Source organism: Sciurus vulgaris, assembly GCF_902686455.1.
Source record: "Sciurus vulgaris genome assembly, chromosome: 14".
Taxonomy (NCBI): domain Eukaryota; kingdom Metazoa; phylum Chordata; class Mammalia; order Rodentia; family Sciuridae; genus Sciurus; species Sciurus vulgaris.
In genome coordinates, this window is record NC_136475.1 from 66,127,295 (window position 1) to 66,144,773 (window position 17,479).

General features: G+C 38.3%; 1 protein-coding gene across 6 annotated transcripts in view; it reads left to right on the top strand.

Annotated features, from left to right (window-relative positions):
* Window positions 1-17,479, top strand: part of SLC8A1 (solute carrier family 8 member A1) — a 374,985-nt gene that overhangs the window by 347,003 nt on the left and 10,503 nt on the right. For all 6 annotated transcript variants that reach the window (XM_079109859.1, XM_079109861.1, XM_079109860.1 and 3 more), the window contains one exon: window positions 823-1,098. In XM_079109859.1, the coding sequence (XP_078965985.1) occupies window positions 823-1,098 (276 nt within the window). The remainder of the gene's footprint in view (window positions 1-822; window positions 1,099-17,479) is intronic.

Sequence of the window (17,479 nt, forward strand, 5' to 3'; positions counted from 1 at the left end):
TGCTCTCCCAAGTTTCTGATGCATGGGGCTGAGGATTGGCATTTCTAACAAGCACCCAAGGGCTTCTGGTGCTGCTGGCTTAGGGAGCACATTCTGAGAATCACTGACCTAGAGTCAGAAGTGTTTGGAGCTATGGAACCTCTGAGGAGGTGTTTCCAGCCCTGATTAGTGTTGGGGAAGCCAGAGAGAACCCCATGGAAGTGAATATTAAGGAGCAGAGGGAAGGATAAAGGAGGGACTGAGCATGTCTAAAGGATTAAAGTTGGAGAAAGTGCATACAGTTGGAAGCAATGCAAATAATTCCATTTAGTCAGGGTAAAGATTGAGTTTGAGGTAGTCACAGGAAATGAAGCTGGAGTGATACACAAGGACCATCATTGTGGCTTAAGGCCTTTTATGAATGTTGTCCTGAAGGTGATTATATAACCATTGATCCCCTCCCACCCTGAGTTGGACTGGGAGAAAAGAACCCTAGTAGACTCTGTCCACAATGACTGTCTTAAAAAATGCAACTCTCGGGAAAGAACTCCTTCTTTGATTTCTCTGCAGTGACAAACCTCACTGGAAGTGATGTGAAAGTAGAAAGGGTGCATTGTTTGCATGTAAGCAGACCTGGGTAGGGTAAGTTTTTGCTGTTGACCAATGAGCACAGTGAGTACCTAGATAATTAATGATTCATTGTCTCTTAGAAAACCTTAAACGTCACCCAACTCTGATGACTTCCTGTCTCTTCGAGGGAAGGGATGACTGGTCTGGAAGAAGAGGTTAGGAGGGAGGAAGACATGGGTCATAATGAAATGTGCTTCATTCCTTTCTCTCCAGGGGAAGATGACGACGACGATGAATGTGGGGAGGAGAAGCTGCCCTCCTGTTTTGATTATGTGATGCACTTTCTGACTGTGTTCTGGAAGGTCCTGTTTGCCTTCGTCCCTCCCACGGAATACTGGAATGGCTGGGCGTGCTTCATCGTCTCCATTCTCATGATTGGCCTACTGACAGCTTTCATTGGAGATCTGGCTTCCCACTTTGGTTGCACCATTGGCCTGAAAGATTCTGTGACCGCCGTCGTGTTTGTCGCACTTGGAACTTCAGTACCAGGTACAGGATGCCTTCTATCTAATCCCGCAGAAGCAGAAGCTTATTTGCCTTCTTGATCCTTTCTTTCCTACAGTTTTAAGGGCTGTGATAACAAACCAGGTCTCTGAAGGATGAGAGGCCAGAGTTATAAATAAGTGTGTTGTCAAATAATGTGCTGTCAAATAATGGCCCGTCCCAAGGTCATAAAACTTGTCAGTGTCATTGTGCTGACAGGCATGCATCCCCAAAGGCCCTCCATAGCCTGCTTAGAAAGAGCAGATCAGTTTGATGGATAGATTTTCAGATCAGTTTCCCTTTAGAGTGAATGCTTTCAAAAACACAAAACAAAATACCAAATCATCTTCAAGAACAAAATATCTGTCTTTTATATTGAGTAAGATTTGGATTATTTCCATGAAACTGTATTCTTAGGTAACAGAAAGAGCATACTTACTGGATACTTGATACACTTATTCTTATGATCCAAGTATTAGTGGGAGTAAATAGGAAGTAGACACTGATCAGGAGAGAAAGAAGTATTTTTGACAAAAGTGAGCAGACCAAGTGTACATTTTGAAGACATCCTTCATGCATTCCTTATATATTGAATTTTTCTTCCAAGCTACAACTGTAGCTTACTATGTTGACTTAGAATTCTGAAACATCACCCCAAATATTAAAAGCAGTAATTTTTAAATTTTGATGAACCTCAGAATTACCTGAGAACTTGTTGAAAAATGCAGAAGTTGAAGACCCATCATTAATCAATGGACGGTTTAGAGGTAGAGCCCCGAAATGTGTTTTTAACTCACCAATGACTCTGTCACATATCATAGCTTATTATAACTGAAACTCTAGACCTGTTCCCTAGCTTTAGTTGGCATCTTGACAGACATAAAGTCTGAGCACATAAGGCACACATTCTCTGCCAAGTAGCAAACCAAGGGCCCCATTAGAGTAGGCTTGGATTAAAACAGGACTAGAAGTAAATCTAGCTCTGCTAATGGAGCCAATCACTCTATTTCTACATTTATCACAATCTTGTTCACGTCGCTATGATTTCTACTTGCTAGTCACAGCAGTCCTGGTTTGGGATTCAGAATGCAAACAAGTACAGTTTATATCATGTATAGTCATGCATCATGGTATAGGTGGTCTGTCATTGACCCAAATGCCATTTTATGGTGTATGACTGTATTAGAATTCACTATTTGTTGTTCTCAATGCATTTTATCATCTCAGTTACTGTGGACAAGTTACTTAATTTCTCTAAGCCTCAGTTTCTTCAACTGTAAAATAGGGACAATCATACTTAACATGAAGAATTGTGGTAAGATTGGAGAAAATAATGGAATATAAAGATTCCATCTAGTAAAGCATTGGTTAAAATTCTCATAAATAATTCAATATAATAGTAGCTATTACGATTATTGTTTATGTTGAATAATTTAAGATGATTTTACCTTGAATAGCACTGAGTGACCACAGAAGTCCTCAGATTTACACTGGTCAGCCATGATACATGGTGGTATTTTCCAACAGCCTGTTCCTGATTAAAAGGTCCCACATAGTTTTCAGTGCCCAGCCCAATCAATGAATGAGGTAAGGGATTTAGAGAGAACTCTGGCTCCTCCCTTAGTGAGCAGGGCAGTGCAACCTTCCAGAGGACTCTTGATCCTTGCAGGAGAGCAGACTTTTTCAGTCCCATCTATTTTCACACAGTTGCACATCTGGTATGTATTTTGAATATTTTTTCCAAAAATTACCATAAATTAACCAAGCAGAAGGAAATCATAAAATGTTCACAATCTTATATTGTTCTGTTCAGAGAATACATTCTACTAAAGAAGCTAAACATCATGGTTGCCATTGCTTCTGAGGTTATTTTAAGGAAATATGTTTTGGGGTTTACTTTCCCTAGTGCTTAAGTCACTGCATTAAATGATGTCCAGGAACTGTAGGCCTGGGTTATAACACTGGAGGAGAATATGTGCAAATTGTGATAACAAAAACAGAATTAGATCTCTTGTGACAGTTTTCCAAAATCAGTCCTTTTTTTTTCTGAAAAGGAAATAGTTTATTCTACCAAATGCATTTCTTTTGGATAAAAATGCTTTTCCTACATCAAATCTTTGTTCCTGAATGTGTTCTTTAATTCACCAATACCTCACATCCAATACTTCAAAACTGATTCCTTTTCTATATTCCGATTTTCCAAGAAGTCTCTGGAAAAATATGTCAGCTGCATGTTAAAATTCACTTCTTTGCTGTAACATGAAATGTAAATTACAGTAGGCCTTAATGTGTAGAGGAATCACCTGTTCTGCTACTAAAAGCCAACACAGAACCCAGTAGAGGCATCAAAAGGTAAAATACCCTTTTGGGGAGCATACCACAGAATCATGAGTTGTTGAAATGGCTTCTCTACACCACCATAAATGTTTTCCACTGGGACACAGATTTCTTTGCTCTTTTATGGGGAGAACTCCTATAATTTGCTGCAATATTAACTATGCAGCATGCTCCCCAAGCAATATATTCATGGGTAATCTCAGATAATCAAATCTATATAAATAGTCATTTTCTCTCCCAGAAAACTATGTAAATTAAAAAAGATGCTAAATGAACATAATATTTCTGACTTAATAATAATATTTCTTCAACCCTGCTGATTCTGAGTCATGTTTATTATATCCCCTGACTCCTAAAAATTAAAATAAAATAAAATGATGGTGTTGTTTCTAGATGACAAAGTCCAGGTAGAAAAATTTAAAATAATAATAATAATAATTCTCTCCACTTAATAGCCTGCCATTAATCAGCATTGCTCTGGAGGCCAAGTTTTTTTTTTTTTTTTTTTTTTTTTTCTCTAGGATGGTGTGTTGGCACTTTTCCTAAAGTAGAAGGACTTCTGCCTAGTGTCTGTTGAACTGCTGCCCTGTCTCTAGGTCAGGGTCTCAGATTCTTAGATGTGATGGTCATTGAAAACTTTCCCATGCCAGTCCTCCCTCCACAGGGCAGCATTAATCTATATCTCATTAAAAATATTTTTATCATATTGTTCAAAGTCTATGGAAAATAGCTTTTCAGGTGAGAGAGCTTCTTCTTCACACCAGCTGGGATGAAATGCTCACTAAAATCTATTAACAAGGGGGCACTCACAAAGGTCTTCACTCACCCCAAACTTCAGTATGTCCATAAAGCTGGAAACCTGGACCTGTCAGTAGAGAAAGGCTCTCCTTTTCCTAAATCACCATTCTGCAGGCCTCCTGTCTGGAGGAGGAGACTTCTGGAACACTCTCTTTCCACCTTGAACTGTTGAAGTGAGCCAGAGCCTGGTGTGTAGGCCTCTTTTCTTCTTGGTCCATGCTAGCTACCTGGACATGACCTTCATAGTTTAAATACCATTCATAAGTTAAAGATTGCTCAATACTATCTCTGCCCTCTACCTTTCCTTGTGCTAGATTCATACGTCAACTTCTTTCAGTAATGTATCCATGATGCATGTGTAATTTGTAGCTCACAATGGCCATATCCAAAACACAGCTGTTGATTTCTACTGCTCAGTAGCCTTGTCCTTCAACCAAACCTATTCTTTCCAGATCTTGTCTTTCTCAGTAAAACAGGACCACCATCCACCCAGGAGTCCTTGATTCCTTTTACCCTCCTCCCCAGTCAATCCATCTTTAAATCCTCAGACTTTTCCTATAAAGTGTGAGTCAATCAGGCCCCCTTAGCCCTCCCTCTACCTTCATCCTGGTCTATACAGCTGTTCTCTCACCCAGACCTCTGTAGGAGCCTCCTATCTTCCTGCTTCTGCTGAAGGTCAACCTACGATGCTAATCAGATCACAATATTGCTTACCACCTTCCAGGCTTCTTGTTTCACTTAGGATAAACACCAGATTCATCACTGACTACAAAGACCAGTGTGATGTGGCCCCTGCTGACGTTCTCCTCCTTGTCCAGCATTCTTTGGGCTAACCAGCATTTTTTGATCTTCCACACACCCCGGGTTGCATGGCTAACTAAAATGGTCTTCCGTTTCCACAAGACTGTCTCCCTATCTTCAGATGTATCTCATCTTAAATACCTTGTAAGAAGACTTCCATAACCTCCAAATGGAAAGCAGCCTACCGGTTCTTCTGTATTATCACATTTTATTGTCTATACAGTATTTGTTACTTTCTGGATGTTTTTAGCCTGTATTTTTTAATATTATTGTCTAACTGTTCCCACTCAATTGTTAGCTTCATATTATTACCTTCTCTCCCTATCTCCCCCACCCTCTTTCTCTCTCTGTATGCCTATCTTCCTGGCTTCTAGAATGGTGTCCACCTAACACACATATAATGCATTATGTGCATTATTGTGTATGTGTTTGAGTGTGTGTGTGTGTTGTATGTATACAAAATGCACAAACCAGTCATTTACACATTAGTATGAGTTGATTGAATCAGATTCCTTTCCTCCTAACACCTTGTATACACAGCTAAGAATCAGCTATGATTATTGAGGGAGGTAAATAGTGGCTATTTTAATCGTGTGGCTTATTCTTGAGGAACAGGACATATCTGAGTATTATTACTAATAAAAAGGGATAAAAGTCAACTTTTGAGCACAGAGAACCTCAGGACAGAAGCATTTTTCCTCTTCCATAATTTTGGCTGTGGTGGGAACTGTGATGAGCATCAAGGTCATCTTTGTCTCTTCGTTGTTATTCTCCTGTGATCCCTGCTTCTAGACCCACCCACCACTCAGGCCAATACTTCTAAAACTCCTGGCATGCTCTGTGGAGCTGCTGTCACCTGACATGGGTCCACAATTGTGTCAGAGCACATTGTTTCTATGGAAAAACTGGCTCAAAATTCAAGGGAAAAAAAATGAAAGAAGGAACATTTGGAACACAGTTTTTTAAAAATGAGAGATTCCCTAAAATTGTACATTATTTTAACTTCCAATTATTTTCTTGGGCAAAATTTGGTTATATCAGACCAAGATATTCCAGTTTATATACCAGTTCCAGATGTCTCTGTTTCTCATTAAATTCAAATAGAAGTATTTGTCTTTATTACAGGGAAAATGTGGGTGTTGATGCTTTGGGTATATTTTGCTTTCTGAAGCCTTGCCTTGGTCTTTCTCTGCACCTCATAGCTTGGTTTGTCTGATGCTTCCCTACTGCTTCCTGGAACTTCCCTTACAGTTGCTCACTACAGGGCCAGAAAAGTTACAAAATTGAGTATTGAGTATTCTAGGTTGTCCCTTAGCCCCTGGCATTGTCGATTTTCTGTTTCCTTCCAGTGTTTTGAATGTCCCTTATCCTTTGAAATCTGTCATGTAGGAATTTTTTTTTCCCTCTAGAGATTTTAAGGCAAAAAAGGAAAGAAAACAAACAATTCTAGATGGTTTTTCCCTCCTATTTTCTATATCAATTCTTTTACTAAAATAAAACATATTTTAGAGGAAATTTATGTCATTTTTAAATTATATCATCCCTAGATTTCTAAACACCAGAGGAAGAATTTGGTGTAAAGCAGGTTCTGCTGGCCATTCACTATCTTCTCTTAGTGTCATGCTGACATGTACCAAGGGAAAAGAGTGAAAAGAGCTTTGGAACTGAATTCAGGCATTTGGACTTCTAACCTTTATTCACTGTGTGACTGTAATTGATTTCTTGGCTCTGAGACTCAGTTTCCTTGCCTGTAAAATAGGTGTGATATGGACAATTCAAACAGAATTGATGAATTAAGTAACATCATGGATCTCATAACCCTTTGTCAACTGAAAATAGTATACAATGCAGGAAATAATTATCTCATTATTTACACTGAGGTCAACTCTAAACAATGTCAAAAGAAATGGAAACCATCAGAAAATGAAGATAAAGAGGAAAGGTTTTATGAGCAAGGGAGGACATTTCTTTTAATTTACCATGAATTTCCAGTGTGTATTGGACATAAGTGTTGTGTTTACATTATCTATTATCTTATTTAGATTATGTCATTAAGTGATATAAAGCTATTTAGCCACCTCCCAAACATTGCTCATTTATTTATAATTATTATCTTTTTTGTCTCTTAGACTCTTCTTCTGAAAATGAGATCTACTTATTTGGCACTATGCTAGAAAACAGCATATAATTTTTTTCTTGTTTTTATTCTAATTAGTTATACATGACAGTAGAGTGCATTTTGATACATCATACATAAATGGAGTACACCTTCTCATTCTTTTGGTTGTGCACAATGTAGAATCACACTGTTCATGTAATCATATATATATACATAGGGTAATAATGTCAGATTCATTCTACTATCTCTCCTACCCCTTACCCACTCCCCTCCGTTCACTCCCCTCTGCCTAATCCAAAGTGCCTCTTGTCTTCCTTAGCCCCCACCCCTTATTGTGAATTAACATCTGCATATCAGAGTTATGCATTCAGCCTTAGGTTTTGAGGAATTTGGCTTATTTTACTTAGCATGATATTCTCCATACTGCTTTCCATAGTGGTTGCACCAATTGCAGCCCCACCAGCAATGCATGTGTATTATTTTTGTAACAAAAATTTATGAACTATTGATAGTTTACATTTTGAGTTTTTAATTTCCTGACTTCTAAAAATTCTCAAAACTAAGATATTATAAAATACACTTATATAGCAAGCACTTTACACTATATTCTGTTACTCTCTTTCTCAGAAGACCCTTAAATAACTTGTGTGGTTGTGAAGGTTATATACTGAAATCTCAATGAGGCACCACACTCTGAATGACACTCCCGAAGATGTACTGGGTACAATGTCTATGGTACCCGATATGAAGACAGTGACAGTCCTGCCTGAAGGCCCCCTATAGCTTGCAGGAGAGTGCTCACCAGGATCTTCTTGCTACATTATGACGTTCAGGTTCATATTGAATAAATGATTTGTCCACATTTAGCCCAAGTTTATATAGATGGTAATTTCTGGGATTAGTATTATCTCTTATATTTTATAATCTGGTACTTAGTCACTGTATCAGGCCACTGCTACACTGAAACATACATTTCCATATACTTTACATTTTAAAAAATTACTCATTTCTCTCTTTACCTCAATTTTAGTATTTTCCACATTTAAAGCATGTGACACTGGAGTGATAGTCAAGTTCCATGAGCTAAGACACTGTAATTATTCCCTTTGGCATCAAAAACAGCTAGTAGACATCATGCTTCAGAATTGTCATAAATTATTAAAGGTCTGTTTCTATACCTACAAATTTTATCATTCAAAAAATTTATCATTCAATACATAAAAATGTAAACACAAAGACCACTGGAAACTCTTTTAAAGATGTTCAGCTCTTATATAGCTGGCAAAAAAAATAGGACACAAGGGAAACCTCATCCACACAGACATGTTGAAATGGCAGTAAACACAGAGGGAGGATTGGTCAGTCCAAGGCTAGACCAAGCTGCAGGTGGTCACTCCAAGGCTAGACCACTTGCCCAGGTCCTGGCCAGTGCTGGGGTGGGGGAGCCAGGGGGTGGAAGGGCATATTAGGGATGCTCTTCCAGCAGTCATATTCTGCAAAGGCTCACTAGCAACTTTGGAATTCAAGTTCCGGTGCTCTGGTCTCTGAGAAGTAGGAGGTTGGGAGTGGAATCACTGGAAATCACTGCCCAAGGCCTCATCAGTAAAGTGTCTACCCCTTTCTTAACCACAGAGATGGGGTCAAAAGCAAACTCCACAGCAACCCATGGGAAACAAAGAACACCCATCCACTCTGGATTGGCAGTCATCTAAGCTCCCTTGAAGAACAACAGGAAATCACATTGACTCAGTCATTTCCTCCCATCCCATTCCACTTCACCTAGATATGGTGTCACCAGTGCAGGGCTCACAGATAGACTGATGTGTCGGTAACAGTTTCAGCTTCAGAAAAAGGCCCTAAGTTGTCTCTTTGTGCAGTGTTCATAAATACTCACCAAGGGGTTATAGAAGAACATGAACGTCAGAGGCCTTCACACTAACACTCCCCCCTCCACTTCCTAGGCGTATAACACTCCAGAGGCAAATTGCTTAACTCCTCTAAACCTTAGTTTCTCAAGCTGAATCATGGAACATGACAATCTCTCTCACAGTTACAGTGAGGATTACATGATAGTCCATTAATAATGCACCCAGGGAAGGGTCAAGCATATGGTAGACACTCAGAGAATGTTAGATCTCTTTTCCCTTCTATTTTAACGTATTTATGAATGGGTTTAGGCCTCCTAGGGTATTTAACTTAAGTATATCACAGCATTTGAAAATGGACAAAATTAAATTCTCAGCCTATCCTTATTGTTTTCCTATGCTTGGGATTCTGGTGAGGTAGACATTCCCAGTGCATTTTTCATTTCTTTCAATGGCATTGACTCTCCATGTGCTTATGTGAACACTGGCATTTCAAGTCGGACAGCCAGTGTTGAAGAAGTACCATCACTATAGTGTGTATACATATTTAATTAGATGACTAACATTTCACATCAACTGAAATGGAAGTAGAAACAGAACTACTTTCGCCTGAGCTAAGATTTCCCAATGGCTATGATGTGAGTTCCCTCAAAAGAATCCTAAAGGGAAGTTATCTTTTGTTTTCAAATAATAAAGCAATTTCTTTACTGCCAAGAAAGGTCAGTACTGCTGCAAATGGACCTACATATTTGTAGCTGGGCCAGAGGTACAGTCACCCAAGCACCCTACAAGAAGCAGCAAGGGGAAGGCAACCCAGTCACTCAAATGGCTTTCCATCAGACCTTATCTTAAGGAGTTCCTTATCAAGGAGCTGTCTGGAGGTAAAAATGCTCTTTATTCTCCAGTACACTTACCCAAGAATGGGTGATGTCATTAGACTTCAAGGAAGTCTACAAGAGCAAAAATTTACAAGGAGAGAGTGAAACAAAGGAAAGCCAGACACCATATTGCATAAGATTTGCTCTATAAATGGCACCAGAACTGCCTGTTAACCTACACCAAAAACACCATGGAATAGGCTGTGTGCATTGGGCCCAAGGCACTTGTGAGAACTTGAGAAGGACCAGTTTCAAAACCATTTACATCCTTCATTCTTTCTGCTCAGAGAAAAGATTTTATTAAATACTTTTTTTCTTGACAGTTACAATCCTTGATTTATTTTCTCAAAGGGCAGTACTGCCCAAGCACCTGACATTGAGTAAAAGACTGGAGTGTGACCAGGATAATAACAATGATGTCATCTGCCAGGAGGTGGTCCAGGAAGCCAGGATAGTCAGCATGTGTCATGCCCAATCTGAAGCCTTGCAGAGTCTTTGGATTAATGCCCCAATCCCACACCAGCCAATGCCACTCAGTCCCATAACAGTCACAGGATAAGAAAAAGGGGCTAAAAATATCTTATTCTATCTGGGACTTCTCACATACTCTAGGTCAGCCAAATAAGGACACTTGGCAGAAACATGATGTCATATACATGTATGCATGCGTGCATACATAGGTGTGTGTGCTTTTTGTTTTCAGGGTTAATGTTATGCATGTGTGATGTGAATGAATGTAAATTTCCCTTTCTTTTTAGTCTTAGATGCAGTTTCAAAGGAAGAGAGCATCAAGAATAGCAAACTTATAGGCCTTTTTGTTCCATGGAGATTAATAAGAATAGGTCTCTAAGGAATGACTTGTAAATAATATTGAGTTGGTGATTTTCATTTCTCCCTATTCACATTTGAGAAGAAGATCATGAAAAGTTTCAAGGACCACTTTGCTGCTTTAAATGCAAGCTCAGCCTACATTTCTAAACGTCTTTGTTGAGGCACAACTTATATCCCGTAAAGCTTACCCATTTGAAGTATACCATGTAGTGATTTTTAGTAAATTCACTAAGTCATGCTACCATTACCTAAACCAGTTTTAGAACATTACATCAACCCAAAAAGATCCCTGTGGTCATTTCTAGGTAATCCCCATTTCCACCTCTAACTCTAGGCAATCACTAATATATTTCCTGGTTCTATAGATCTGTCTTTTCTCAATATTTTACAAGAACTAGTTTTAATATAAAAACGTCATGGATTCTCTGATAGTAACTGTAATTCCTCTTCATAAAATACAATGTTGAAATTTATCACGGATTCTTTAAGATTTTAAAATTACTTTATTTTCTTCATTACAAAATCTCTACACAACTTTGGTATTCTTTGTTTTGTGCATTTATGGATTTGTACGTTTTAAAAAAAATCCTAATGTGCTCTCTCCAGCAATAATCTTAGCTCATATATTACAAATTTCTGGGGGAAAGAATCATACAATGGCCCTGAGAATTAGGGAACACTAGGGTAACAACCTATTTGATGGTATGTAAATGCTAAATGTCCTTGACAGATCCAGTTAGTTCATCACAATACAGTGCTAAGGAAGTGACTCTTATAATTTCAGCTTCTTACTGTCATCCATAGCCCCAGGGTGTCACCCTGTAGATGCTGGCTGCTGGCCCCTGATCAACGCAAATACAGCACAACCATTAGAAGAGCATGAAAAGACCAAGTCTTATGGATGACTATTAATCAGAATCCATGGGCATGATCTCCCTGTGCAAAAGAATGTCATATAGCTGCTAAATTCAAAGAAGAAAATTCGGGCTATAAGAAATGTAGCTTAATTACCACATCATGAGCACTGTATGAGCTAAAAAATAAATTTAAGCCCATTGGTATTTTTAGAAGAGAGAGCAAATAAAATGTTAACTCAATATAAAAGGCAATTCTTACATGTGGCTATAAAAGAATTTTAATATCTGTTTGGGATAGTGCATATTATAGATATGAAATCATGGTGCTTGGCATTTATGCACAGTGCCAGCTGGAATGCTATCGTTGCTCCTCAGCACACGGACCCCACATCCTGCCTTCTCTCTGGAATGAAACACAAGCTATATATTACTTGTTTATACTCTGCTTCATTCCAAAATAGTGTTTAAAATCCACAAAATGCCTTGCATTATTCAGCTTTTTCCAGCACATGATCCATAAAAAACTAAATCTAGTAGTGACCATATTTGATAACCTCCGTTTAACTCATCAAATGTAAATTCTGTATTTTATGTACAAGAAGAAAACAGCTTATTTTGGTTCTATTATTTACAATCAGGAAATTATGTGTTGTGTTCGTTTTCTTTTCCCCCTCCTCTGGAGCCCAGGGGCTTCTTGGCATGGACGTTCATAAATTGCAAGCCATTATTAGGTTATCATAGTAAAAAATCATGGGTTGAGACACAAAGTAAGACTTGCTGTAGTTCCAAACTAAAATGATCCCCAGTGGGGTCTGCAAATAGGCTCAGCAGAGGACTAATTATAGCTTGTCATTCCTGAGTTATAGTTGCAAAGCAACAAATAACCACAAATGCATTAGATGATCATGAAAATATCCTCCTCTGAAGATTCTGTAGAGGCTTCAGACAGCTGGTATATGGTGAACCAGAATCCCCAAACTAACCTAACTGTCAAAGTAGGGTTCTGTGGCTCAGATTACTGGAGGGCAGGTGGCACCTAGTCTAAGTCTGCCCCAGATTTCTTGGAGGTGCTTCCTGCTCTGTGGTCTGTCCTCCTCAGTAGCTCTATAGTTAGGGAGAAAAGTGCCACCTACAAAGAAGAACCTGACACCGATAACTTCTGTATCATGTAGTCTTGTCCTGAGAATCTCAGCTTCTACACCTGAGCTGAATTGACAGTGAAAATGTAGTGACAAGACATATTCAGTATTAACAATCCACGACAATGCCCACAGCTAACTAGGAAGCCCCAGGTGGTCTTAGAAGCAATATGGCATTCCTGATCATCAAATATTCAAGTGTTCTTCCTTTCTGCACTAGTCATAAAGGCATTGAAAAAGAGATGGAAAACATTTTTTTAAACAATTTTAAAAAGGAAGCCGTAGGATCTGGTGGCAAGGCATAGGCTTCAGATTCATTTTGCACTCTTTTTCATTCAGTCTACAAACGTTTCACTAGTACCCACTCTGAACTCGCACTGTTCTACATGGCAGGTGGAGGGATGCAAACCAGATGGTTTTTGAATCCCATAGAGTACATACTCCAGTGGGAGGAGACTGGTACTCAAGATAGCAATGAAGATGAACGTAGGTGAGAAGCACATAAAACAGGCTTATGAAGTCATGGAATAGTCTTTATGCATGGTGTTGGGGCAGTATTTTAATAGGGCGATTTGACCTCTTGCACCATTAATCTTTGGCAAATTACACTTAAGCCTCTGTTATTTCTCCTGCAAATTTATCCAGGAAGTTCTAGTCTTCAAAACTGGGAAAACATGTTATTTTTTTCTTGCTTCCCACTTCAAACAATGCCTTTGAATTAGTGTTTTCCCTTTCTCTCTGGCAGCTACCTCTTTAAAGTCACATTCTACCACATCTGCTCTCTTTAGTGCCCTGGATTTTTCTCACCAAACTCTCTCACCTCCTCCAAATCTAGATATTTTGGGTTAGTTATGGATTTGGAGTATCCAATACATGATCCCACTAAGGCATCACTGATTAATGATGATGTCATGGGAACATTTACATTTAACACAAAAATTCCAAGAGTAACTACATTTGTATAGCTTCATTCAGTATTTGTATTCATTTAAGAAATACATTTGTATAATGTATCTCTTTGATGCCCACAGCAGCCTGGGAGTTAGGTAATGTATATGGGTTATCAGGTTCAGAGAGGAGGTAATATCTGGCAGGTTGATGAAGGATCCTGGAAGTGAGCCAACAGCCTGAGGCTCTGGACACCAGGAAATCAACAGAATGTGGGTCCTGATCCATCTCTGGTACCGATCCCTAAGAAGTTTCTGTTTTCCTCTCCAGAAAAAGTGATGCTGAAAGCAGCTTTCCCCACCCACTTCCACCTTAGAATTGTTGGGAATGGCAAATAGGATAATATCCATTATAAGTACTCTGAAAAATGCATGAAATATAAGAGATATGTCAGAAGACATTTATCAAGCATCTGTGAGATATACCCGGAAGAGAGGGGAGGAAGCTGTGCCCAAGAGCTTAGCTTCATTGTAGACCCTCAGCAGCTCAGATGGAACCGTGTGCCTTATTGTCTGATGTCTGCATTCTGAATCACATATCTAGGAAGACCCTAAGTACAGATGATGAAAAACTTGGGTATCACACCCCCTTCCCAGATGTCTCAAGGGCACAAATCTCTTAATAAGCTTGTAAAAAAGTATTTGTCAGACTAAATGAATAAACAAAGCAATTTTGTGGGTCAAAATCAATAAAAAATACTGTTGGCAAATAAAATATAATGACATTGTAGCACAAAATAGAAAGGTAAGAAGTAAACAGGAATTGAAAGAAATGAAGACACAAGCATGTCTTCTCACAGCTGATACCTGGCAAACTTTCATAGTGCATAAAGTTGTTTTTAGGATTCTGGTCCCACTTTGCGCTCTATTATGGGTACTCACCTGTCTCCAGACCCCAGACCAGGCCCTGATGACCATGATATCTCTTCTTTATTTGTTTTACTACCTACTCTTCAGCCACCTCACCCTTTGAAATACTCCTGCTCTGTAGGCAGTATGTCTGATGTTTTCCACCTAAAGAACCCTCTAGCATAATCCTGACTACTGTCACCCAAAAAAGACAAGAAAAAGGTTGAAACTCAATCCTCATTCCATCCCAGATAGACCATATTATTTATAGTAGTCTTTTTAATGTGTATTTATTACCCTTTTAACAAGCTAACACATAATTTTGTAAATAAATAGGAAATACTAATAAGCAATAAGAAAAATGAATCGTGAAATCTCACCACCCATTTGCATTCTTGTCTATTTCAAAATTTACAATTCTAGAACATTTAAATTGCAAAAACATGTTAAAAGATATATACCACATATTTATCCATGCTTTTTAATGGATACTATGTATACTTAGATCACCCATTTTCTTACTTAGTGTTGTGTCAATGAACACTTTTTTTTTTGTTGGTTAGTGTACCTTTACATCATGATTTGAATAGTTGCATAATTATGTAAAGTTATAATTTATTGAAAACAATAGACAAATCTGTTGTTTCTAATTTTCTTCTAGCATAAAAACTCTGCCCTGACTCATCCCTTACATAAATGTATAGACTTGTAAAATTATTTCTAAATCCTCAAAAGTAGACTTGCTGGACCAATGAACTTGTAAACTTTCCAGGTTTTTGGTAGACATATGCTTTTCTTTTCTTTTCTTTTCTTTTCTTTTCTTTTCTTTTCTTTGCATAACATGATTAAACTGTAGGAATTAGCTAATGGGGGAAATTACACACTAGATCACAGAATGGTGGGAACCAAAATGGGTAAATTATCAGAACTTTTTAGAACCCCATCAAGTCTCACCTGTCTGTGATTGTCACCTGCTCCCCCAGGGTGCTGGATTGAGTTTGTAGGCAAAGTTAGATGTTGTGTTAAGTTGCCTCCATTTGCCTACTTTTAACGGCGTTCATGTTTTCTGAACCTAAAATGCACAAATCCATCCCTTCAAAAAGAGTGTCTATGTGGAATAAATAACTGGACAATATCCTAGGGCAAAGGGATGAGTTGGGTATCCACAGAGCGAGAATCACACCAGTGGAATCCTGCTGAAGGAGAAGCTCCTTCGTAACCATAAGGCTGACTGCAGAGTAGAGTGAGGTCACTGGTAGGTTTTCTAGCTCGTGCTTCTCAGCTTTCTAGCTGTAGCAAGCATGGGCGTCTATGGCTTTGTCATCTCTAAAGCAGGACTTGAAAATAATTTTGAAAAGATTCAGGTAGGATATGAATGTTCCAGAAAGAGCACAAAGCATAAAGGAAAGAACCAGACTTCCAATGCAAGGAGGGTTAAGAGAGAAAAAGAGGGAGATTATTGAGAAGGAAGAAGCAAGTCAGAGGATGGCAACCAGTTCAGGGCAGACCTGATTTTTTTTTTTTTTTTCCAGGCAAGAAGTGAGTTTCAGTTTTATCTATGTAATAAGAAACCTGTTAGTTTAAGAAAATGATAACTAATGCAGCAATTTATTTTAACCCCAGATAGGCCCTTGCTTTTTTACTTTTCAAAATTAGCCAAATGTGGCTGAACTTAAACTTTTCAATGTTTTACTCTTGTTAACCTTGTATTATTAAAATAAAGGTTTATTATAAAAGTAATAGAATCATGGTCCAAAATTAGAAATACCAAAAACTTGATACTATTTTAAAAGCAGGTTCATTTAAGTCCATTTGTATATACTATGGAGACAGTATAAATATAATGCTGAGAGAATCCAGGAACGTAGAGAATAATAATCACTGTTCGTTGTTATTATTCTAAAAGGATGAAGGGTCTTCCATGAAAACAGTTTCTTCTTCTGTTTTTCAGATTCATTTTAATATAATATTTTGCTAAAGGAGTCACTGATGTTTCTAAATAGAACAATCTTACTCATTTTGTTTCACATGATCAATTGCTTTAACACCAAGTAGTTATAGTTGGAATTGAAAGTGATGAAGGTTCCTGATATTTTTCTCTGAACCCTTTATCCATTTTCAAATTTAAGGTGTACTGTCTGTCCCAGTACTTACAGTTACCCCATGGATTTGTGATTAAGAGCTCTGGACTCTGGCTAGGATCACACTCGTGAGGACCAAATCCTAACTTCAGCTCTTACTGGCTGTGTAACTTTGAAAAACTTCCTTATGTCCTGGGCTTTAAGTTTTATTGTTTATAAAATGGGGATAAGAATTATACTTTGGAGAGTTTTTTTTTGGGCTTTAATAAGAATCCACAGATAGAGCATACGTTAGTAAGCCTCAGTAAATGTTCACTATTGTACTTATCACCACCACCATTGCCGAACACCATGGACAGATCCACATTCTCCCATAACCCTATATAAAGCCTATTAACTCTAAACCACCTAGTTGAAGGAAAACATAATAAAATATTGTAATATTATCACCACGTTCTTTGTTACTACTGGAAGAATTCTGAAAACATAATAATAGGTAACATTTGTTTTATACCTGTTAATTTCCAGGTACCATGCTAAACCTTTTTACATTGTTTCTTTTAATAATCTTAAGAGCCATATAAATGGCTGCTTATATTTTCCCTATTGTACAGATAGAGTAGCAGAAGCTCATGAGGTTAAAGAATCAGTAAATGGCAAATGAGAACAGGACCAGATCTTACTCCATATCTTGGGCTCTTTGCTACCACAACTGATTTATGCAGACCACTGTCACTAGGTCCAGCATTCCTCAGTAACAGTAGTGATTACCCATAGGGTGATAGAGGTTAACAAATTAGTTGCTTACTTTAGCCTCAGCTTACTAGATAACACCATGCCAAGCAGAACCAATGGGAATGACATGGTGAGCTGCCTGCTCACCAG